The 26,500-nt window shown below is 37.9% G+C and overlaps 1 protein-coding gene and 1 long non-coding RNA gene across 4 annotated transcripts in view; both read left to right on the plus strand.

The window, feature by feature from the left end:
- The window catches only part of LOC127528456 (uncharacterized), a 272,579-nt gene that overhangs the window by 184,473 nt on the left and 61,606 nt on the right, over nucleotides 1-26,500 (plus strand). The gene's annotated exons all lie outside the window — the stretch shown is intronic.
- Nucleotides 1-26,500, plus strand: part of kctd1 (potassium channel tetramerization domain containing 1) — a 210,222-nt gene that overhangs the window by 136,636 nt on the left and 47,086 nt on the right. For all 3 annotated transcript variants that reach the window (XM_051929321.1, XM_051929322.1, XM_051929320.1), the window contains exon 2: nucleotides 1,281-1,459. In XM_051929321.1, the coding sequence (XP_051785281.1) occupies nucleotides 1,281-1,459 (179 nt within the window). The remainder of the gene's footprint in view (nucleotides 1-1,280; nucleotides 1,460-26,500) is intronic.

Here is a 26,500-nt window from a genome sequence, read left to right on the forward strand (position 1 = left end):
ATCTTCAAAGGAACAACCTTTACCAGTTTCCAGACTGTAGGTATTTCTGCAGTATGCACCAATTTCTTAAAAAAATTGATGAGATTATATACTGTATGTGTACTCCCTAATTTCCTTAAGCATCCCTTGGTAAGTGTTCTCTTGTTCTGACATTTTGTTTGATTTCAGTTTTTTAAATCCAAGTAGAGCTTCTGTCCCTACCATTTCCAAATCACAGGGTATCTCTTTATCACCTGCTACAAGTTACAGGAATTAGTAGACTCCTTCACACATGAAAATCTTTAGAAAAATATTAATTTAAAGCTTTCACTAAATTGAAAGCATTAAATCAGAATATGAGGTTTGATATCTGGGTTGGTCTCTGGCTATGTAGAGCTTGCATATTTTCTCCTTGTTTTATGCAGGTGTTCACCATGTGCCATGTTTTCCTGCCATTTCTCAGTGACTTGTAGTAAGTTAGTTGGCAACTCTAAAACTGGCCCATTGTGACCCAAGAATATGTATTGTATGTGCGGATTGGGCTCAAGTGTTGAGGTGGACTCTTCACATCATTCATTGACCACTATTGGTTGTGATTTCTCATAATCATATGAAATGAAAATGTTAAGAAATTGGATGACAATTCTTTAAAACCATTATTCTGTGGTACAATAAATCAGTGTTCATAATGTGTTTTTCTTTTCTAAACTGGAATTTCATCTATTTGTTCCTTTATTTGTCTAAATTGAGTTTGAATTGTTGTTCATTTATGTTAAAAAGATATAGTTGCAAGTAAATCTTCCAGAGGATCAGCTTGTTCGTTGTCACTTATGTCTGGGCCTCAACAGAACCTGCATTCCCTGCCTTCATAGAATTGCTCCACAGTAACAGATAACAGTAGAGTTTGAAAAATAGGAAAATATTTTTCAAGCAAAGAGTAGAAACAGAAAGGAGAAAAACCATTAGTATCAATTTCAGTTATAACTGCTGCTATTTTATGCCTCTATTAAACAGACCTATGACAGAGAGATGCTCTGTGAGTGAAAGGTGAGTGCCACTGATATTGACTTTGATGTTTTGCCCCATTCACTGAGGAATTTTGGTAAGGATTCCAAACAGAAAAGATTTTATTTGGAATAGACTAGGCACCTTTATTTCCTCACTGAAACTGACTAAATTTGCAGTGTATTTTTAGAACACCATACATTTAAAAAATATGTCTCCGCATTGTTGTACATGAAGCCTTGTTTGGTACTGTAGTAGACTTCAGAAAGTAAATATATATTATATATTCCTTGTAGGATAATCGACCTAACATGTCCCGGCCAATGATAACCAGATCTCCAGCATCTCCTTTGAGCAACCAGGGCATCCCAACTCCTGCACAGCTCACCAAGTCCAATGCTCCAGTTCATATTGATGTGGGTGGCCACATGTATACAAGCAGCCTGGCAACTCTTACAAAATACCCAGAATCAAGGTAGGTCTGTCATTTAAGTAATTGCATAAATGTTACTTTTTAGATTTTTTTTCAGCTCTAAGTTACTGCATGTGCTTTTTTGGATTAAATACTGTTTGCTACCCTAAAATGAATGACTATTCACAATGTATTCTTTATTTTCTTAAGACGATTTCATTTCAATTAATTATTTCTTATATGCCTCTTTTAATAGTTGTAGAGATGTCAGGTAATTGAAAGGAACTACTCTGAGCATCTATTTCCTAGGTTTTGTTGTGATGACGTGCTTACCTCACTTGTGTATTAGCGGCAGGAGGAAAAGTAAAAGGGATACCGTTTTGCTGATGTGCTCGTCTCGCTTGTGTAAGAGATTCTCTTTTCTCGGTGGTTTTACTTTGGCAACAGAGTCGCTTTCTTCTTCTGAATCGCTAACTTGGAGCCGCCTTGCCTGCTCCCTGAGATTCATGCTGTAGTAGCCTCGATCTTTGGGCCGGACAGACAGACACTCACACACTTCCTCGCGTAGTCGTTTATATATAAGAATATATATTTTATATTTTACCCTATTACAAACATGGTAAGGGTTTGTTAAAAAGAAATTACTTGAACAAATCACAAAGTCAAATTTTGATGTTTAGGCACCACACTGTTTTTATCAGAAATAGAGACTGGCGAAGTTTTAGGTAGACACCAGTGTCATCATTTAATATGGATAACAAGAAAGTCACTGTTCAAGCCACATTTGTACCAACCTTCCGTAGATGATCCTGGCAAATGTGTTGGTCTGATGGGGAAGAAAATTAACACAGAAGTAAGACTTAAAATAGGCGAATCAGCACTCCTTTCTGTTTCTGCTAAAAGTTTTCCCATAAAACACCCTCACTGAAAATTAATTTGGCTATATACTGTATATTGTAAATAGAAAACAAGAAGAAGCATAAAAAGTATTGGGAGTTGAAGGATGGAAATGAGAAATGAAATAAAGTTCATGCTTTTGTCACACCGTTGTGCTTCTGTCATTTGCTGGTCTATACTGATCCCATCTTGCTGTTTCCTCAGAGCAAAATATTTATAATGGGCTGCAATACCGATTGTTTGGAGATTCACCCAGAGGAACTGTTTCAGGTTACGGTCCTCCTGGGTGTGGAAGGAAAGTACAAACAGCTAATTTATGATGTCACTCCAAAATTTTTCTCCAATATCCCATCTAATTTGACCCCATAAGGCTTGCAAATACCTACATATATAACAATATATATTTAAATAAGAAAATACTGCTTATCTATAACTATAACTTTTAGACATATTTTGTGCATGCATATATATAGCAGAGTTAGCACAGAGCTGTGTCAGCATGCATCTGTAGGGCCCTATGGAATCAGTTTATTTTTTCACAAATTCCATTTCATTTTTTTTTTTTTTTTGATTTTCAGTTTTCACCGTTTTATCTTTCCTTGATTTGGATTTTTGGGTCTTTACATGTTTTTATTTATATATTTAATATACTGTAAGTAGCAACAACTACAACAAAACAAACAATAACGAAGTGGCACTTTACATTCCTTTTAATGAAACAGCACACTAGCACAGCTGAACCTTATTTTGCAGCTCCATTCATCAGGTAGGAGCCCAGATCCTTCACGATGCTGTATGCTGAGACTGCAGTAGGACAGTGAGTGCCCTCCAGAATTGTAAGAGCTGTTACTAGATTGATGCATCCTTCTTAGTTGAAGGTTAGCTTCACTTTTACGGTCCAGGATATTTGTTACAGCCTGAACTGATGTGTTTTCGACCGAAAAGAACTTTTTGTAGAGGTGAATATGTTCAGTGAGGTACCCTACTAATTTGAACCAGCTTTAGCACCTGATGTTTTCTGCCTCAGGGGTTCCTGGCAGGCTTCTTGAAGAAGGCAGACTTTACCAACATCACTAATGATGCGGCGTCTCTAAAGTATTTATAGTGCTGCCAGGTCTCTCCCACCAAACTGATGACATGACACAAGCCGATTGAATGTACACTGTTAGGCATAACCCCTTTTAAAACTTCCTGATATGTTTTCAGACAGTATGATGCATTGTCTGTGACCACTTCTAAAATGTCATTAAGATTCAGCTGGTTGTTGCGAAGGGACTGAAGTGCTGCCTATGAAAAGGCAGAATAGTTGCAGGTCTCCATAAAGATAACATCTGCCAAAAAGTACTGGTTTTCAGTACCTGTAATTTTAATTATGTAAATTATTTATAATGATTCTTAAACCTTAAATGTTTACAGATTGAAAACGTGCATCATTAAATCTGTAGCTTCTTCTGCATATTTTAAAATAATTCATTACAAAGCAAAAGCAAAATAATCTGCAAGACGCTAAATTTGGGAATTTAACAGGAAAAAGAGAGAGACACGCTTTTAAGGGCTCATTGCATCTGAGGAGAAGCCTGCTCTTCTGCCCAGGTTTGTAGGTGCCGAGTTTATAATGGAAGAGTCTAATGTGGACCTTGCGTGCCTCGTTACCTCAAGGCAAAAAAATTTACTAAATCCAAAAATTTTAATTTTTAAAAGGGAACCCATTAACAACCAATGCTGTTCACTAACAACATTTTTCTACGGGAAAGACTGTTAATACCGGCTAAATATAATTTCATGTACAATTAGAGCTGCCTACATAGATTTACCATACAGCCAAATGTTTACTCACCTATCACTATGTTGAGAACTATGTGGTCTCCGCTATCTGTGGTTTCATCAACTACAACATAAATTTTACTACCACGAATCTTTCGAAGAACGGCATCCATATGTTGTTCAAAGACACGGGGCAAATCATTTGACAAAGACTGCTCTCATTTTCTGGCAGAGTGCCTCCTTGTTTACAATGCTTAATAAAGAAAGGACGCATCTTCATTTTTTCGAGTGATATGTCTGACTCGCATGACCACAAAGTCCTCCACAAACTGACATCTTGCATCTGACGATTTTGTTGTTTCCTCTATTGTTACCTGAAAGGGAACACTTTTTTGATCTTAATTTCTCAATGTTCTTGAGATGGGTTTTAGATTTGACATGGTCATTGCAAGTATCTTTTTGTGTTCAGTCTATGGTATGCTGGCAAAACCTCCAGAAATGTGTTGTCCAGATTTGTAAAAGTTGCCGGGATATTGTTGCGCCCGTAATTCTGCAGTTAAGTTTGTGTTTCTTAGTTTTTTCGACGTAGTTAGGGTATCTGATACTGCTTGTGTCGACATTTATGTCTCGTGCAGCTAGCTATTTTGCATGCTTTTAATGAGAAAACATACATGAAACATGTGCACAAACAGGTAGAATTTAGTCATGCCTCTAGAATGAATTGTGTTCACTTTATATAAAAAAAAAAAAAAAAAAAAATAGCATCTGAATGATAGAACTACAAATTATTCAATTGTTTAAAGGGGTGACTGTTACAAAACTTCCCAATAAATTAGTCTCTAAATTCCGCACATTTCCATTTTTAAATCTAAAATCCTTTTGATGCGTTAATTCTGTGTTGTCCGCATCGCAGAAATCATACGGCCCTTCATCTGCAAAGGAAAATGTTGGGGTTTAATTCCCTGCTGAAAAGGGGAGAAGGTTAAAGATGCCACATTTCTGCTGTACAGCCTTCATCAGATGTGCAAGTGAAAGGAAAAGTATAAGTAACATATAAACTGCTCAAGAAAATTAAAGGAACACTTTGAAAGCGCATCAGATCTCAATGGGGAAAAAAACCATACTGGATATCTATACTGATATGGACTGGGTAATGTGTTAGGAATGAAATGATGCCACATCATTTGATGGAAATGAAAATTATCAACCTACAGAGGGCTGAATTCAAAGACACCCCGAAAATCAAAGTGAAAAAATGACATGACAGGCTACTCATTGCAGCAACTCAAAATCATATTCAGTAGTTTGTATGGCCCCCACGTCCTTGTATGCATGCCTGACAATGTCGGGACATGCTCCTAATGAGAAGATGGATGGTTCCTGGGGGATCTCCTCCCAGATCAGGACCAGGGCATCACTGAGCTCCTGGACAGTCTGAGGTGCAACCTGGCAGCGTCAGATGGACTGAAACATAATGTCCCAGAGGTGTTCTGTTGGATTTAGGTCAGACGAGTGTGGGGGCTAATCAATGGTATCAATTCCCAGGGCTCGCAAAATTTCAAAATCCCTGGTAGCCCTTCGGGCAGGCACTCTTCAGTTTTTGGTAGCCCAAAATAAATTTAAGTAGCCCGAATAAAAAAGAGATTATTTTTAATGTATAATATTGTAAAGGAAACAAAACATCAATCAAAAAATTGTTAAAACACAAATTACAACAGCTGTATAAAAATTACAATCATCAACTCAAATATTTGGTTCTAATTGAACAGAAATTTCTATGAACTTGTAAGAACTTTGTAGAACATGAATCAGTCTGTGTCAGATTCTGAATCTGAAATTTCCACTGAACTCACGGATGAGAAAATGCCACTCAACGTTGAGGGCATAGCATCTCCTTCATCAGCTTTCTCTTCCTGTGCATCGGCCTCCATTTCACTGCTCTTTGTTCTTGTCGGGGTTTTATGATCCAGGTGTCTTGAACCTTTTCCAGAAAACATCCGGAAACGAATTGACTTGTCAGGGTAAAAAGATTCAACTGTTCCCCCATTAATGAAGAGTTGCATGCAGTCATTCAGTGTTTCACGGTGCAGAGAGGTACGAGGTGTTGTCTTCACTCGGTTCATGCAAGAAAATCCTCTCACAGATGGCTGTTGATGGACTAAGTGTCAGCATTAATTTCACCAGCAACAAGATATGAGAGAGGTGTTCTGGATTCCCAGAGAGGAGATCTCTGTACAAGCAATCATCTACCTTGCTACCCCGGTGTTCTGCAAGCCACGTTTTTAGATCCATCCATTCTTGTGGAATTTTCTCTTTCTCTTCCTACTCTAGCAAAACTTGCAAAAAAAAAAAAAGCATTTGCTTTTTGAAGTTTGCAAAGACTGCTAAATTTTGCCAATGGTAGTTCACTCTTTGCAACATAGTACGCTGTTCTAAACAGCTTTTTCAGGACTTCTTCTTGTGCTTGGTTTATTTTTAGTATGTTTTTTGCAATTGGTGTTTGTTCTGGGAAAGATGCGGCAGACTGAGCACCAATGCATTTCTTGTGATGCAGAGATTTCTCATGGGTTCTGATGGGGTCTTTCCTAAAATTACTGGTCCCAGTAACAAAGGCGCTTGTCGAGTCAGAAATCGAGGGAAACTCACGACACACCCGGCAGAACGTTATGTTATTTAGTTTGTCATATTCCAGCCACAGAAATTCTTTTGTCCATGAAACCAAAAAGCTGCGCTTTCTTTTTGCCTCATAGACTGATTTGTCATAACTTTTCTGCTTTGTGGTAGGCTTTTCTTTGGCTGTCCCTTTTTCACCGTGACCTGTTTTATTTGGCTCAGCAGAACTAAAATACCTGCGTAAATCCATCTATTTTTACACACGCATAACGGTCAGCGATTTTTTAAATTCTCTGTGCAATCAACCTCTATCACATGTTTAAGCTTGCTGCGGGAGATTTCACTTGTCACGTTTGAATAGTAAGCTAATGAGTGATAAGACAACGTCAGAGGAATTGGTGCGCAATTAATCCGTCACCGACCAGTCAGTACTGCTGCTCTCTATACACAGTTTGTGCGATCGCAAAGTGAAAGTGACAGTAAAAAACAAGCACGAATTCAAATGCGATTTCACATATTGACAGTGGCTCATCGATGCCTGAAAATGACATAATTACCCAGCTACATTTGCGAAAGAATACAAAAGCATTGACATATATTTTTCCTTCCTATGATAGCCCGACGGGCAGGGCTGAGATAGATTTTGGTAGCCCGACTGGAAGACCCAATAGCCCCGGGACGTCGGGCTAGCGATTTTGCGAGCCCTGATTCCTTTTTCCTCCAGGCATTGTTGTGCAGCAGGAGGAGCCCTGGACCCACTGCACCAGCATAGGGTCTGCAATGGGTCCAAGGATTTCATTTTGATACCTAATGGCAATCAAGGTGCCATTGTCTAGCCTGTAGAGGTCTGTGTGTCCCTCCATGGATATGCCTCCCCAGACCATCACTGACCCACCACCAAACCGGTCATGCTGAACGATATTACAGGCAGCATTACTTTCTCCACGGCTTCTCCAGACACTTTCACGTCTGTCACATGTGCTGAGGGTGAACCTGCTGTCATCTGTGAAAAGCACAGGGCGCCAATGGTGGCCCTGCCAATTCTGGTATTCTTTGCAAATGCCAATTGAGCTCCACGGTGCCGGACAGTGAGCTGGGCAGTTGGGCCCTCAGGCCACCCTCATGAAGTCTGTTTCTGATTGTTTGGTCAGAGACATTCACACCAGTGGCCTACTGGAGGTCATTTATATGTTATACACCATATATATATATATATATATATATATATATATATATATATATATATATATATATATACATATACATACATACATACAGTGGAACCTCTGTTCACGACCATAATTCGTTCCAAACCTCTGGTCGTAAACCGATTTGGTCGTGAACCAAAGCGATTTCCCCCATAGGATTGTATGTAAATACAATTAATCCGTTCCAGACCTTACGAACTGTATGTAAATATATTTTTTTTAAAGATTTTTAAGCACAAATATAGTTAATTACACCATAGAATGCACAGTGTAATAGTTAACTAATGTAAAAACATTGAATAACACTGACACAAACATGCAGGCTCGCTCTCTCTCTCTCTGTCTGTCTCTCAGCAGCACGCGAGCCCATACCCCCCCCCCCCCACCCCCCCGTAACATTGCAGCAGTTAGCGCTATAGTCTTACAATCCAATCGCTGTAAAAAAAAAAAAAAAAAAAAGGAACATTTGAACAAGTCCGAACTTTATTTAAAAGCCAACCAAGAAAGTAACATTGCAGGAGTTCACGCTAATAGCATTACAACCCGATCACTGTAAACACTCTTTTTAAATGAGTTTTAAGCACATGGAAAAAAAAAATGAACATTTGAAAAAAGAGAAAAGTAACATTGCAACACTTTCTTCTCACCACTCTTCACTTGCTTAGAAGCCATGGTTAACTGCAAAAGCACACAAAATACTGTAGAGCACAAAGAGTTAACAGGTAAAGCACGCACGTCTGACTGAGAACAATGAACAGGGAGAGGCTGAACACATGCTTAAATACAGTAATCGGCGCATACGAACCGGAAAGGAAATGAAATAGAGCACAAAGACTTCACAGCGAAAGCACGCACTTCTGACCGAGAACAATGCAACACGTGCGGAAATCCTCAGCGCACATAAACCGAAAGGGAAACTGGCTTGTTCGTATACCGATAGTGTGGTCGTGAACCGAGGCAAAAGTTTGGCGAACTTTTTGGTCGTAAACCGAGTTGTACGTGTACCAAGACGTTCGTGAACCGAGGTTTCACTGTATGTGTGTGTGTGTATATATATATATATATATATATATATATATATATATATATATATATATATAATATACACACCATGTTTTTTTTTAAAAGCAACAAAAATTCACCTGGGTGTTCCACATTCTGTCACCTCGCCTAGGCAAACAACAATAATGACATCAAAAAGCAAATTGTTTCATGATTAGAAGCGATAACTTAAAGTAGCAGCAGCACCAAATGCTATTAAAAGTAGCTGAGAATTCATAATAAATAAATATTTGGTAACAGCGAATAAAAACAATTGCAGCAATTATTAAAAAGTAATATGAACAGCTATGCAGCAACTCTGATGAGAGTAAGTAATGAGTCTTCAGGCTTCATAAAATGCAAGACTGATAGGAGAAATTCTAATTTTGAAAGAGGGACTGTTCCAGAGTTTCAGAATTCTATGGCTAAGGGCTCTAACCTGTATAGTAATTTTATTTATTATGGGTTTTTTAAACAAGACTGCATCTTGAGGTCTTGATTTAGACGGTAGTATTGACCAGAGATCATTTTTGGCCCAAATAAGTTTTGTAGTTATATGCTTTTAATATTTGGTTTTATTTACTGTATAATCCTTGGTATTTTGCTTTGACTTAAGCACAGAGTAATGAACAAAATATCTGAACCAAGAGTAAAGCATCACAACAGTTAATTCTCCCTTTTATAAATAAATCAGTTAGGCTTTCAAGATTCCGTATATTAAGAAACTGCTTTGATTTGATTAATTTGAAATTGAAACCTAAATTGTGCCTGACTGTCCATACTGCACTCTCAAACTTATGTAGGAAAATGCATTATTTTCAAAAGGTGTGCGTAAACCTAAAAGAATTATATATATTCTTTATTACATGCATTAGAGGGCATGAAAATATCATTTACAACATTGGTTAGAGCTGTTTATGTGCAGTGGCCTGAGTAAAAGCCAGGCTTAATTTTTCATGAAGGTCTCTGTTCAAGGTAAGAATTATGAGATTATATTTTAAGCTTCTAGGGACAACTGTGAAGTTACAAAAATGAATTGAAGTTTATATGTATGAACATTCAAATCAAATTCTGAGGTGTTTAATAAAGCTGAAATAAAGACTATTATAAACATCTCTGAATAGTTCTGTTCAATATACATTTATTCATTATATTCAGTGGGCCAGTACAGGTACTGGCTTATTCAACAAACCTATTGAAATGTGGGCTTAAAGCAGTGGTTGCAGGTTTTATGTTTTAAAATGAAGTGTAAATTTCCCTTTATCATTACAAGTGCATAAGGGTTGGCATGTCGTGGCATAGCAGGTTTTGGAGGTAACTGTTTGTTTAATTTTCAGTTTTATGTTGTCTAGGATTTTATTAGAGCAATAAATCCATGAATGAATTGCAAGAAATAAAGCATGAACTTGTCAGTTCAAATTTCTTACATGTCAAGTTAGCTATTTCTCATAATTAAACTCCTGGGTTAAAAATATTTTATATATTGATTTCGACATGTATTCTGTACATTCCTGATAAGGAGCTTTGCTATAATGTTTAATACTTTCAAAATTATAAAATAAAACCGTCTGTCCATTTCCAAAAATGCATTGAATTAAATATATTTTATATATATTAATGAAACTAATCAAACACGCTTGATGGCCTGATTGTCTAGATTATTTTGTGAAATGTTTGATATTCTTAATTCTTTCTAAAGGCTTGCACAGTGAAATATCTGTTTTTACAATAATGCTCATTGCAGATCATTTGTACAGATTATCGTGAGCCTAAGGACATAACCAGCAGCTATAAAAACAGAGAAGAAAAGAAATGTAAACAGGTTTTGGCCACATCAGAGAGAACAAACTGTTCCATAAACATCAACTTTATATAAAAAGTACTACCTGTCAATGTCTCATTTGGGTGTGGTGTATTTAATGGCTCAACAAGTTAATGCAAATATATGCAGAAAAGAGTATTGTATTTTGTAAAGCTCAGTCATTCTACTTTTCTCATTATTAGTGAAGTAAAATCATGATACAGTCCTGCCTGCAGATGCATACTGTCTCAACACAGAATTTAAATTTTCATGGTAAACACATTTCTATATTAACACTTCCTTAACCACATGGCATTTAAAATGAAGAACTGTACTGGCAACAGTATTAATGTGCACTAATAAATCTTTTAGACTAAATCATTGTAGATAATTTATTAACCTAACCAACAAAGGTAAACTTGTTTTAATTTACTAATTCATAGTATCTTTCATTTAAATCTGAGCTTGAAATTTAAAATATAAAACTTTCCTCATTAATGCAGTTCTGACCTGTTGTTGAAAACTGGTATTCTAAGATTTAGTCTTAGACCCACCTTGTGCCCATATTATTTGCCCACATATTTTCTGGTTACTTTTCTTGGTGGTACTGTTACCCCCCCCCCCCCCCCCCCCCCCCCATGATAAAATAAATTTCCTTTAGAAATGCTCTGTTTGCGAGTATGGTTTGCATCATTCTAATTATATGCGTAAATGTTGAAGTACTAGCATTTTTTTTATTTGGACATTTTTATTTGTTAAAAGTGCATTTTACTTGTGAGGTGTTTGGTCTTTGGAAGTTATTTTAATGCCTTTACCACTAACAAGGAACTATAAGCATCCAAAGCCAAGGTAACAGCCTGATTTCAAGTGATTTTCTATGATAAACTAGAACTTTATATAAGGAATTATACATTGACAAAATAAATGCTTTATATGTATGTGTGTGTATGGTATTTACTAAGATAGTGCTTACATACTTGTTTGATTTTTATATATACAGACACACACTCACACAGGTGGAATCCCATTTTAATGAAACTCATGGGATCATTTTCATTAAAATGGAAATTTCGTTATAACGAATATGGGAAAAATACATATACTATTGTACTTATACTTTGGCACTTCACCATCTCTAACGGCAGTGGTGAAAGGACAGCTGTGTAGCTCCTTTGCTGCTTCTGGTTAACAGTAAACTAAGGGCAAAGTAACTGGTTGTCCTCTGCAGGATCAAGCTTGTTACATAATTTTTAGAACATTTAACTCCGGGCTTTGATCTGCTTTTGCTTGAACTCTTCCTGGTCTGCCACAGCGGTGATTCTGAGCTGCTGGTATTCTTCTAATCTGAACGTGGGAGCTAAAGTAGGACGATTGCACATGTCCTGGCTCCTAACTTGTGTGCTGAGTGCAGCTCCTGTTTTGAATGAAGTCTTGAGACTGTACCTGCATTCTCTATACAGTAATAAAGTACCTGTATTTTCTTTGTAAACTTGGAAGTGCTTTCCAGTCTCTTGTGAAACTCTGTGACTCAAGCTTGACAATTCCTGTATAAAAACACACCATTTCTTAAACTGAAAAATTATTTTATTTGAAGATGAGACGTTAGATGTAATTCAACACAGAATGAACATGAGAAGTTAGATGATGAAGTTGTGATTCCAAATGTTTTTGCCACATCATTTTTCTTCATTCCGTAATCATTTTTCTCCAGGATTGTTAATTTTTTTCCAGTGTAAACTGAATGCTCATCTCAAAGAAAATTTTTGGGAACCGCTAAGAAACTCAAACAGTGCTGTATCAGAACATAACACAACTACCCACGCGGTTATTAGGTGGAGTGATAACTCAGAATTTGGCTCTGTGTATGATGTTGTGCCTACACTCTAGCCAAGCCTCACCAAGGCTGGAAATTTCACAACAGACAATCTTTCTTTGCTACAGCCTGTTGCAGGGTCCCCTAGACTCTGCATGGAAAGTTTAGGTGCCTAATTGAGTATTTGTTGCATCACATTATCATATTTGGTACCAATTTTTGGTTGAAAAAATGTTCATTATACAGTGGAACCTTGGTTCACGAATGTCTCTTTACACGTACAAATCGGTTTACGACCAAAAAGTTCGCCAAACTTTTGCCTCGGTTCACGACCACACACTCGGTATACGAACAAGCCAGGTTCCCTTTCGGTTTGTACATGTTCAGTCTCTCCCTGTGCATTTCCTGTGCAGCGAGCAAGAGAGAGAGCAAGAGAGCATGACACACACACACACACACACACACAGGCAGCGCCAGAGAGAGAGAGAGCCGCGCATACACACAGGCAGCGCCAGAGAGAGACGGACACGCACACACACACAGGAGCGCAAGAGAGAGAGGGACGCATAAGGTAGAGAAGGCTTGTTTTTGTTTTCAGTTCTGTTTACAGTGATCGGTTCGTAGCCTGCATTGTTGCAATGTTACTTTTGTTGGTGGTTTATTAAATTACGGACTTTTCAAATGTTCATTTTTTCCCCTGTGCTTAAAACTCATTAAAAAAAAAAAAAAAGTGTTTTTAGCGAGCGGTTCCTAGCACTATAGCGCAAACACTTGCAGTGTTTTCTCTGTTCAAGGTTTTCTCAGTGTTATTCAATGTTTTTACATTTAGTTTACTATTACGCTGTGCATTCTATGGTATATTTAACTATATTTGTGCTTAAAAATTAAAAAATACATATATTTACATACAGTTCGTACAGTCTGGAACAGATTAATTGTATTTACATACAATCCTATGGGGGAAATTGCTTCGGTTCACGACCAAATCGGTTTACGACCAGAGTTTTGGAACGAATTATGGTCGTGAACCGAGGTTCCACTGTACTGAAATTTACATTTTGTTAAAACTTAATTTGTTTAACATGATGTTGTATGAATGTTTGTTTGGGTCAACAAAAAGTATTCGTTATTCTGAAAATCTTGTTACTTTGGTATTCACTATAAGAGGATTTGATCTGTGTGTGGTTGAATTTTTTTCATAGCACTGTTTAATGTTGTGTCAAAGCTAATTTCCTCCAGATTTGAAAATCTCCATGTTCTATTATTTACTAGACTGCGAGGCAACTTTTTCTAAGCATCTATTGTTCTCTCTGTGAATAAATATTTTTAATGTTGTTTGTTACATTTACCCTTGGCCAACTACTTTTGATACCTCCAGGTTCTTGTTGAGTCTATGTTTAACCTCCTTAGCATTAGACCCGAGTGTCACTTTAGCTGTAAAAATAGTGTTAAAAGCGTTAGTCCCAAGTGTCACTCGGCCAACTATTTGTATTGTATAATGCTGCCACTTGCAGTTTCGAATGGAGACCTCACCCACGCCAATTGAATGAATGTAACTGAATCACACCACACAAACTTTCATGGGGGGCCGCTCTTCAATCAAAAGTATTTGTATCACATCACACCAAGTTTCTGCCCCTTTCCCTCGAATGTCACTGTTCCACTCCCTTGTTTCTGAGTATGCCTGTTTTCGACTTGCATGCCAAAAATGTTCTGTTTAGTTTGTTTGGACACTGTGACTGGTTTATGTGTATGCATGTGCCCCGTCCAGGGTTGTTTCCTGCCACGCACACCAGGGCTGCCAGGAACAGCATTGCTCTTTTCACTGAAAGAAGCTGGACTAAAAATGTATGTATTTACTTAGTTTGTTCCAGATGTGAAATACACGAAAAAAGCAACAACTAAATAAATAAATGAATAAATAAATAAATGAAAACATACTAAACCTCTGTGGGTCAACAGAAGACAGGAGAAGATATACAGTCATATGAAGCAGTTTGGGAACCCCTCTTAGCCTGCATAATAATTTACTCTACTTTCAACAAAAAAGATAACAGTGGTATGTGTTTCATTTCCTAGGAACATCAAAGTACTGGGGTGTTTTCTGAAAAAAGATTTTTAGTGAAGTAGTATTTAGTTGTATGAAATTAAGTTTTTCATATTTGATTGTCTGTGCAAATATTTGGGTACCCTTGTAATTTTGCTGATTTGAATGCATGTAACTGCTCAGTACTGATTGCTTGCAACACCATATTGGTTGGATTAGCTCGTTAAGCCTTGAACTTCATAGACAGGTGTGTCCAATCATGAGAAAAGGTATTTAAGGTGGTCAATTGCAAGTTGTGCTTCCCTTTGACTCTCCTTTGCAGAGTGACAGCATGGGATCCTCAAAGCAACTCTCAAAAGATCTGAAAACAAAGATTGTTCAGTATCATGGTTTAGGGGAAGGCTACAAAAAGCTATCTCGGAGGTTTAAACTGTCAGTTTCAACTGTAAGGAATGTAATGAGGAAATGGAAGGCCACAGGCACAGTTGCTGTTAAACACAGGTCTGGCAGGCCAAGAAAAATACAGGAGCGGCATATGCGCAGGATTGTGAGAATGGTTACAGACAACCCACAGATCACCTCCAAAGACCTGCAAGAATGTCTTGCTGCAGATGGTGTATCTGTACATCATTCTACAATTCAGCGCAATTTGCACAAAGAACATCTGTATGGCAGGGTGATGAGAAAGAAGCCCTTTCTGCACTCTTGCCACAAACCGAGTCTCTTGTTGTATGCAAATGCTCATTTCGACAAGCCAGATTCATTTTGGAACAAAGTGCTTTGGACTGATGAGACAAAAATTGAGTTATCTGGTCATAACAAAAAGCGCTTTGCATGGCGGAAGAAGAACACTGCATTCCAAGGAAAACACTTGCTACTTACTGTCAAATTTGGTGGAGGTTCCATCATGCTGTAGGGCTGTGTGGCTAGTTCAGGGACTGGGGCCTTTGTTAAAGTCGAGGGTCGGTTGAATTCAACCCAATATCAACAAATTCTTCAGGATAATGTTCAAACATCAGTCACAAAGTTGAAGTTACGCAGGGGTTGGATATTCCAACAAGACAATGACCCAAAACACATTCTGAAATCTACAAAGACATTCATGCAGAGGGAAGAAGTACAATGTTCTGGAATGGCAGTCACAGTCCCCTGACTTGAATATCATCAAAAATCTATGGGATGATTTGAAGCAGGCTGTCCATGCTCGGCAGCCATCAAATTTTACTGAACTGGAGAGATTTTGTATGGAAGAATGGTGAAAAATACCTCCTTCCAGAATCCAGACACTCATCATTGGCTAAAGGGGGCATCTAGAGGCTGTTATATTTGCAGGAGGCGGCTCAACTAAGTATTGATGTAATATCTCTGTTAGGTGAATAAATTTGGGCACCCCATCTAATTTTGTTATGATGCATATTGCATATTTTCTATTAATCCAATAAACTTAATGTCACTGCTGAAATACTAGTGTTTCCATAAGGCATGTCATATATTAAAAGGACGTTGCTACTTTGAAAGCTCAGCCAATGATAAACAAAAATCCAAATAATTAAGAGGGGTTCCCAAACATTTTCATATGACTGTATGGGGATTTTGTGTTGCAATTCAATCTGTGTGTTGAAACAAAATGTATTTCAAGGACTGGCATGATGGGGATTTTGTGTTGCAATTCAATCTGTTGTACAAAATGTAATGTTTCTCACTGTCTAGTGTTGAAACAAAATATATTTCAAGGACTGGCATGAAAAGTAATTTTGAAAGAAAAGGTTTGGATGGGTACATATGTAATTATACTTACATAGTTACAAATTGTTTACTTGTTGCTTCAGATTGATATACAAAATGTGTGTATGGATAAATAAATGTTTGTATATGTGTATTTATACTGTACTAGGGGGCTTACGCCCTGCTCGCTTTGCTAACTTTAGCTATACTCCTTAAGTGAAAAAATGTGGTCCTAGTAATCTGATTAATATACGATTTAAAATTTAGGTCAGAGTCAATAGTTTCCCCCAAATTCTTTACCTCCCACTTCACTTTTAAACCTAAGGGATCAAGGTTATTTCTAAAATCCTCACTACCTGTGGTGACAAGGACACTAAGAACATGCAAAACTACAGAAAAATTGGTCAGGAATGATGAGAGAGAGAGCAATTGTCTATTAACAACAGCTATAAAACCATTCTCTCTTTTGGGATTGTCTTGCTGTTGTCTGTCCAGTATGCCTGTTGTCACTTTCATTTGTACCAGAGCAGATGAAGTTGATTCACACTCGCTTATGCTTCCTAACTGGACAGACTGATATCCCTAAACCTTAATTGATTTGGTGTTAAAGGAACACTTAATCATCACAGTTTCATTTTTTAAGGAGTGTATACTGGATAAATTTCCCCCTAGACTAATGGTGTGAATTTCTAACTTTTCTATCTTAACCTTCTATCATAATTTGAAATTCACTTTCAAATGAGGTTAACATCAGTCTACAAGACAACCCACTCTGCCTGTTGGAATACAGTGATTAGAGAGCCATGTTATTGGTGGCCCTTCCATTTACAGAAGTGCAGTAGGCTCCACAGAGTAGCTTATATTTGAAAAGGTAAGGGCTGCTACACCTTTTAGAAGGGTTTTAAGAAGTAATATGCGAATATGAGTTGGTCATATTAATTTAAAAAAAAAAAAAAAAAGTGTTGCATCCTGAGATTTCTTGACTTCCATGACACTGAATGAAAGCATTCAGAATTTGCAATTACAAAGCGTAATGCATATTTGAATATGTTCACAATTTGAATGTCAATGTAACACTCATGTACATAAAATAATTTGTCATTTATTTTTTCCCCAGATTTGATAATATAAATTCATTCCAACATTACCATAAAAAGTAATGAAGTAAGCATGCAGTCAGAAAAGTTATTATATAAGACATAAATGAAACTGTCATACATCTATTTGTCAAAATGCAGGTAAACTGTGAGGACTTTGAACATTTCAAGAACACAAAACGGTAAAATCCTTGATCATGTAGAAAATAAAAACTCATGCTGAACATATTTATAGCTTCATCAGAACTACTATAATAACAGAAAAATATGTATTACAAGAGAGGTAATTTATGTACAACTTTGACCCAGAATTGGATTAAGTCAGTCTGAAAATGTTGCATAATGCTATCATTTTATACATTTGAAAAAATATACACTTTCAATTCTGCAGTTTTATGTATCAGGACATAAACAATCATAGGCCTGAACACATCCTTAAATTAGGTAAAACTAGCCACAGGTTAAACAACACATAACATTGAAGTCTAAAACGTTTGCCACTAGAGCACAATGTCTGCTAGCATACATTTTTTTTAGTTTACTATGTAAAGATATTGGAAACGTAAATAAAAAGGGTGGACTATACCAGGCATGTCAAACACACGGCCCCCGGGCCGCATGCGGCCCGCAACAGAAATCTGTGCGGCCCGCATGACAGATCCTAGTTAGCACTGAACTTGTACAAAATGATTACTATCGTTTGTGATTGAATCATTCTGCATCTTCGGTGTTACTTACTGACTTTTCTTACTTCTGCCTTCTGACAAAAGCGCATTTTCCCATGTCATTACGGTACCGGAAACGCCATCAGCTAGTATAGCCATGAGCCTTGACCAAAGTTAATGAGCTGCAGTGTCAAAACTGAAGTGCTAGGCTGCAGCGGTGGGCAGCAGGGGTGGACTTAGGCATGTGCAAACTGTGCACCTGCACAGTGCCTCCAAATCCCAGGGGCCGCCACCCCAATATATATTGAATATAAAACAGAAAGAGAAAATAATGACACAGCTGACGGCAATGTGGCCGAAAAGCATTGTGTTTCTTGTTAATTAGTAGGCTGTATTTACTAGAGTCAGAGCAGTAAGCTATATGTAGTATTATAACGTTCTGCCGTAATGAGAATATCATGGGCCGCCACTTGGTTTTCAAGTTACGGACACGCGTATATAGAAGCGTGTCATGAGCACGAGGCGGCTATGCAGTGTCCGCAATGGATGTGGCCATCCACCGTGCATAAGATACCGTATTGACATTGCCAGGCGAAGGGGCCAACGATTCTTTCTCTGCCCAGGGCCGCCACGAGTCTAGAGCCGCCCCTGCTAAGGCTACACTACTGACTGGGCTGCTGAGACTGGCCACTGGGCAGAACTGACCATCACGAATAGTAATAGCCCGCATATTTTCACGTTTTTTTGCTCTAGTGTCATGTAATTTTGTGCTAGTATTGTAACGAACGGTTAGTGCAGACTACAGCTTGAAGATCTGAAGTGGACGCGAGAAGTTGGTGAGTTGTTTATTAACATATTTTTGTGAATTTGAGTTTGTAAAATTATTGTAGGTCAGGTGGCTTTTTGCATATCGGCTTATTTTACAATATAAACTTTGAAGTAAACTTAGTAAAGTAAAATTTGATTTTTGGAGGATTTGTTTTCTAACTTGAATTACTGAGCATTTTCGTGATTTCAGTTCACATAAACAGGGCATTGCGCTGTTCTCTTACAACGCTGAGAATGCGCCGGAGAATATCCAAATGGAATTGATTGAAGTGCAGTCAGATTCTATTCTGAAGGCACAATACAACGAAGTTGGTGTGCCAGGCTAGTATGCTTACCTGCCACCCTCATATGTGCAGATCCGTAAGTTGACATCGAGAGTACTGTCAATGTTCGGAAGCACTTACCTTTGTGAGCAATTATTTTCGTTAATGAAAGCTACCAAAACCCCACATCGCTCAAGACTTACCGTCGAGCACCTTTCATCCCTCATAAAAGTTGCAGCTGCACAAGATTTCAAGCCTGATATTGACGAACTGGTTACTAACATGAGATGCCAAGTGTCGGGACAAAATAAATAAATCTCACACTGTAAGGCTCCTATATAAGCAATTAATATAATACGAATATAATATAATAAGGACCTAGCTAATAGGCTAAGACTCTAATTCTATACTGTTGTATGGAGACTGTATGGAAATACAGTAAATTGCTTTTCTTTAAACTTTAAACTTTGTGTTACATTTTTTAAAAATTTTTCAGTATTGGAAAGAAAGCTACAGTAACTTTGTATAATAGTATAATAGTATTTGTTACAGTGTGGCCCGCTGATGCACGTATGGCAGTCGAAGCGGCCCACCAATGGTAGTGAGTTTGACACGCCTGGACTATACAGTAGAAGACCTATGTGTACCATTTCCCTGAACAATCTGTCCATTACAATGCTATGTATTAATTGCATACATTTAAAGCAAATGTTAGAATACAAACCCATAAACTCGAGAAGAGCAGGGAAATTCTTCCAGTTTCAGATCATAAAGAAAATTAAATGTTGCACACTAGCTTCACTTAAGAATACCTTATAGAGTAAAGAGGTTAGAAGAGTGAGATCCTTTCACTGTTGTAGGATAATTTTACAGTAATAAGAGATTACAAATGTAAAGATTACTCAAAGCAGATTATACAACAAAATGGATTAACCAAATGATGAGGTAGGGGAAAAAAAACTAAGTGGCTAAATAAAAATATAAGTTATTAGAACCATTAGTAACTGATTGTCACAGTAGCATCCAGGGAGGTTTTATGATTTCTCCACATTTGTTATAAAAGACTCCCTAAATGTTTGGGGTGAGGTGTCTATGTTCATTTATGGCAGCTAATTTTTTTAATTTGTTTTGCTTAATTCTGTTATGTTTATCGTGAAATGTTTATGAATAAAGTGTTTGAAAAGTAGAGTAGAAAGAAACCTTTTATAAAATGTTACGACTTGATTTGTTTTATTTTTTACTATCAGTGTTCATGTCCTTAATTTGACAGGTTATTCAGGTAACTGTTTATGAAGAATGAATGCTTTGTGAAAGTATGTCGGATCTGCCATCTCCATAAGTCGAATGTAGCCACAAAAAAGCTTTTCATGGTCAAAAAACAAATTGTCATCATTACCTGTCATTTTATGATGTGTACAGATTTTGTTCATTTTCATTCACTTTTACTTTGGAAACATGGGCAGTACATAGTGACACTGCAAATTCACTTTACTGCTCCCATGAAAAAACTCTACTCGTCATGTTTGGAGGAGAAAGAATGCTGAGTTGCATCCAAAGAACACCATACCTACTGTAAAGCATGGGGGTGGAAACATCATGCTTTGGGGCTGTTTTTCTGCAAAGGGACCAGGACGACTGATCTGTGTAAAGGAAAGAATGAATGGGGCCATGTATCGTCAGATTTTGAGTGAAAACCTCCTTCTATCAGCAAGGGCATTGAAGATGAAACTTGGCTGGGTCTTTCAGCATAATGATCCCAAACACACCACCCGGGTAACGAAGGAGTGGCTTCATAAGAAGCATTTCAAGGTCCTGGAGTGGCCTAGCCAGTCTCCAGATCTCAACCCCATAGAAAATCTTTGGAGGGAGTTGAAAGTCCGTATTGCCCAGCGACAGCCCCAAAACATCACTGCTCTAGAGGAGATCTGCATGGAGGAATGGGCCAAAATACCAGCAACAGTGTGTGAAAACCTTGTGAAGACTTACAGAAAACGTTTGACCTCTGTCATTGCCAACAAAGGGTATATAACAAAGTATTGAGATGAACTTTTGTTATTGACCACATACTTTTTTTCCACCATAATTTGCAAATAAATTCTTCAAAAATCAGACAATGTGATTTTCTGGATTTTTTTTTCTCATTTTGTCTCTCATAGTTGAGGTATACCTTTGATGAAAATTACAGGCCTCTCTCATCTTTTTAAGTGGGAGAACTTGCACAATTGGTGGCTGACTAAATACTTTTTTGCCCCACTGTATGTATTTATACAGGGTGGCGCAGGGAAACGGGAAATTTTCAATTGACATTGAATGCACAAACACATTACAAAATACATTAAATGATGAAATGTATTGTACAGGATGTGCAATTAATGATGGTAATCAATATTCACTCAATATTCATTTTATGTTTTGAAGAAAACATCATGAAGGTGTTCTCCATTTCTCTGTACACATTCTGACTGGCTGTTGTGAAAATTCTGCATTGCGCGACTTAACATGTCAAGAGGAATGCCAGCAATTTCCTCTTCAATTCTCCTTTTTAGTTCAGCAATGGTTGCAGGATGTGTGTGGTACACTTAGCTTTTAAGATGTCTCCACAGAAAAAAATCACAGTGAGATCTGGGGATCTTGGAGGCCATGTAATGTCACCGTTGTGTGAAATGGCATGCCTTCCGAACAATCATTAAATAGCTGCCATCGATTGTCAGGCAGTATGTGAAGTGGCTCCAATTGGGGACTTCTTTTTTTAAGGCTGAATTACGCACCCATGTTGTAATCACAATAGCAGATATACTGTATGTGTATGTATGTATATGTGTGCATATATGTATATGTGTGTATATATGTGTATATGTATGTATATGTATGTATGTATGTATGTATGCATGTATGTATGTGTATGTATATACTGTATATATGTATGTGTGTATGTATATACTGTATATACAGTGGTGTGAAAAACTATTTGCCCCCTTCCTGATTTCTTATTCTTTTGCATGTTTGTCACACAAAATGTTTCTGATCATCAAACACATTTAACCATTAGTCAAATATAACACAAGTAAACACAAAATGCAGTTTGTAAATGGTGGTTTTTATTATTTAGGGAGAAAAAAAAATCCAAACCTACATGGCCCTGTGTGAAAAAGTAATTGCCCCCTGAACTTAATAACTGGTTGGGCCACCCTTAGCAGCAATAACTGCAATCAAGCGTTTGCGATAACTTGCAATGAGTCTTTTACAGCGCTCTGGAGGAATTTTGGCCCACTCATCTTTGCAAAATTGTTGTAATTCAGCTTTATTTGAGGGTTTTCTAGCATGAACCGCCTTTTTAAGGTCATGCCATAGCATCTCAATTGGATTCAGGTCAGGACTTTGACTAGGCCACTCCAAAGTCTTCATTTTGTTTTTTCTTCAGCCATTCAGAGGTGGATTTGCTGGTGTGTTTTGGGTCATTGTCCTGTTGCAGCACCCAAGATCGCTTCAGCTTGAGTTGACGAACAGATGGCCGGACATTCTCCTTCAGGATTTTTTGGTAGACAGTAGAATTCATGGTTCCATCTATCACAGCAAGCCTTCCAGGTCCTGAAGCAGCAAAACAACCCCAGACCATCACACTTCCACCACCATATTTTACTGTTGGTATGATGTTCTTTTTCTGAACTGCTGTGTTCCTTTTACGCCAGATGTAACGGGACATTTGCCTTCCAAAAAGTTCAACTTTTGTCTCATCAGTCCACAAGGTATTTTCCCAAAAGTCTTGGCAATCATTGAGATGTTTCTTAGCAAAATTGAGACGAGCCCTAATGTTCTTTTTGCTTAACAGTGGTTTGCGTCTTGGACAACTGCCATGCAGGCCGTTTTTGCCCAGTCTCTTTCTTATGGTGGAGTCGTGAACACTGACCTTAATTGAGGCAAGTGAGGCCTGCAGTTCTTTAGACGTTGTCCTGGGGTCTTTTGTGACCTCTCGGATGAGTCGTCTCTGCGCTCTTGGGGTAATTTTGGTCGGCCGGCCACTCCTGGGAAGGTTCACCATTGTTCCATGTTTTTGCCATTTGTGGATAATGGCTCTCACTGTGGTTCGCTGGAGTCCCAAAGCTTTAGAAATGGCTTTATAACCTTTACCAGACTGATAGATCTCAATTACTTCTGTTCTCATTTGTTCCTGAATTTCTTTGGATCTTGGCATGATGTCTAGCTTTTGAGGTGCTTTTGGTCTACTTCTCTGTGTCAGGCAGCTCCTATTTAAGTAATTTCTTGATTGAAACAGGTGTGGCAGTAATCAGGCCTGGGGGTGGCTACGGAAATTGAACTCAGGTGTGATACACCACAGTTAGGTTATTTTTTAACAAGGGGGCAATTACTTTTTCACACAGAGCCATGTAGGTTTGGATTTTTTTTCTCCCTAAATAATAAACACCATCATTTAAAAACTGCATTTTGTGTTTACTTGTGTTATATTTGACTAATGGTTAAATGTGTTTGATGATCAGAAACATTTTGTGTGACAAACATGCAAAAGAATAAGAAATCAGGAAGGGGGCAAATAGTTTTTCACACCACTGTATGTATATATATGTATATATTGTATATGTATATATATGTATGTGTATATGTATGTGTGTGTGTATATGTATGTATATATATAAATATATATATATATATATATATATATATATATATATATATATATATATATATATATATATATATATATATATATATACACAGTTAGGTCCATAAATATTTGGACAGAGACAACTTTTTTCTAATTTTGGTTCTGTGCATTACCACAATGAATTTTAAATGAAACAACTTGGATGCAGTTGAAGTGCAGACTTTCAGCTTTAATTCAGTGGGGTGAACAAAACGATTGCATAAAAATGTGAGGCAAAAAAGCATTTTTTTAACACAATCACTTCATTTAAGGGGCTCAAAAGTAATTGGACAAATTAAATAACTGAAAATAAAATGTTCATTTCTAATACTTGGTTGAAAACCCTTTGCTGGCAATGACAGCCTGAAGTGTTGAACTCATGGACATCACCAGATGCTGGGTTTCCTCCTTTGTAATGCTCTGCCAGGCCTTTACTGCAGCGGCTTTTAGTTGCTGTTTGTTTGTGGGCCTTTCTGTCTGAAGTTTAGTCTTCAACAAGTGAAATGCATGCTCAATTGGGTTAAGATCAGGTGACTGACTTGGCCATTCAAGAATTTTCCACTTCTTTGCTTTAATAAACTCCTGGGTTGCTTTGACTGTATGTTTTGGGTCATTGTCCATCTGTATCATGAAACGCCGCCCAATCAATTTGACTGCATTTAGCTGGAGTTGAGCAGACAGTATGTCTCTGAACACCTCAGAATTCATTTGGCTGCTTCTGTCCTGTGTCACATCATCAATAAACACCAGTGTCCCAGTGCCACTGGCAGCCATGCATGCCCAAGCCATCATACTGCAGGGTTCCCACGCGTCCTGGAAAACCTGAAAATTTTTAGGGTTATTTTCCAGTCATTGAAATGACCTGGAAACTGATCGAAATGGCCAAATGTCCTGGAAATAATCTTTCTTGCCCTGGAATTTGATTTCTGTTTTCGCTTTTTAATTTTTCTGTTTGAAACAGCTTGCTGTTCGTAAGTCTAGATATTATGACAGCTGAGCTAGGTCGTGGCCTCTGCTGCGCAATGTCTCCACCTACTGAGACATGTATAGGCAATTATATTTGAGTTTAGACCCACGTTGCTCTAGCTTGTCAGTAGCTGATTGGAGAACAACAGAACATCAGTTCATCACTTGAAATTTCTGCTGAGTGCATGACTGTAAGTATGACCACAGTGCATATGGTGCAACCGACAGTTTTGTTACTTCATACCGTCTGATGTGGACCCAGGTCGCACATTAAACATGTCAAGTAAATTGGCGATGCTATTTTCTGTTAGCCTGTTAATGGCAATTCCCATTAGGTGTTAGCATAGTGCTAATTGTCTAATGACGGTAATCAGAATCAGAATACTTTATTGATCCCGGAGGAAATTGCTTAATCAATCTAAAATCATTTTGTAGGCCTACGTGGTCCCACTGTTAAGCAAATAAATTCAGTGAACCAAACCTAAAACAGCACGAACACGATAACAGTCTTAAAAAGAATTAGACTAAGAGCTACTGCTTTCATTTAAAACAAATAGGGCTTAGGCTACTTGAAGCCTACATCTAAATGCCTGTTCTTGTGTGTTTGTGTAGGTTCGTGTGATATCCTTGCAGCCGAGCAATCGCCACACAATAAATATTACTTGGCTTGTGCCGTTTTTATTTGCACAACTGAACACGCTTAACAGCTCCTGGCTCAACTTCTTATTCTAGCTTGCTTCCATTATTCCACAGAACGTTAGCTCCCTCTAGAGAAATTATATGGGTATGCTTTCACATTAAGTTTACCACAGTTCGCCTACAGAAAATCTGTACTGGATCAGTATTTCTATTTAGCCTACATTTTTGTACATTACTGTATTTAATGTTTTTGACACTAATAGGCAGTGTTGCAGGAAAAATAGTAGCCTATAATGGTTAATTTAGAGAATGTATTTCTAATTACAGAAGTGAGGGAAAGCAGAATCATGTCAAGGAGGTGTACGTTTAAGGAGGAATGGAAGATAAATCCTGAGTTCAGGGACTGGATAGGACATGTGACAGATAATGTACATCGGGCATACTGCAAGATATGCAAGAAAGCTTTTGATGTAGGCAACATGGGCATTTCTGCTGTTAAAAGCTATGCCAAAGGACAGGGACACAAGAGGGTCATGTCAAGTCAAGGCACAGGACCACGCATGACTGATTTCATCAATCAATCTCCCACCCCCCAAAATTCTGAAGCTAGCAGACAGGCAGCAGAATCAGAGAGTCAAGGAAGCAGCGAGGTCCAGCCATCAACTTCTGTAACTCCACCTCAAGCTACACCCACAATCGGAGCTCATTTTTCAAGTGAAGCTGTTTTAGAAGCAGAGATCCGCTGGGTGATTAAAGTGGCCCTTTCCAAATATTCTTTCAATTCCTGTTCAGATATGGGTTCATTGTTTCACCTGATGTTTCCAGATAGTGAAATTGCCCAAAAATTCTCATGTGGTGCAACAAAAGCAGCGTATCTGATGTGTTTTGGCCTTGCACCATATTTCAGAGACAAGCTAGTGAAAGACATTAGACAGTCCAACTGCTATACCATTTCATTTGATGAATGCCTCAACAAAATAACACAGACCGAGCAGATGAATGTGCTTGTGCGGTACTGGAGTGATAATGAAGAAAAGGTAGTTGTGCATTATCTGGACTCCCAGTTTCTAGGGCACA

Source organism: Erpetoichthys calabaricus, chromosome 6 (genome assembly GCF_900747795.2).
Source record: "Erpetoichthys calabaricus chromosome 6, fErpCal1.3, whole genome shotgun sequence".
NCBI lineage: Eukaryota > Metazoa > Chordata > Cladistia > Polypteriformes > Polypteridae > Erpetoichthys > Erpetoichthys calabaricus.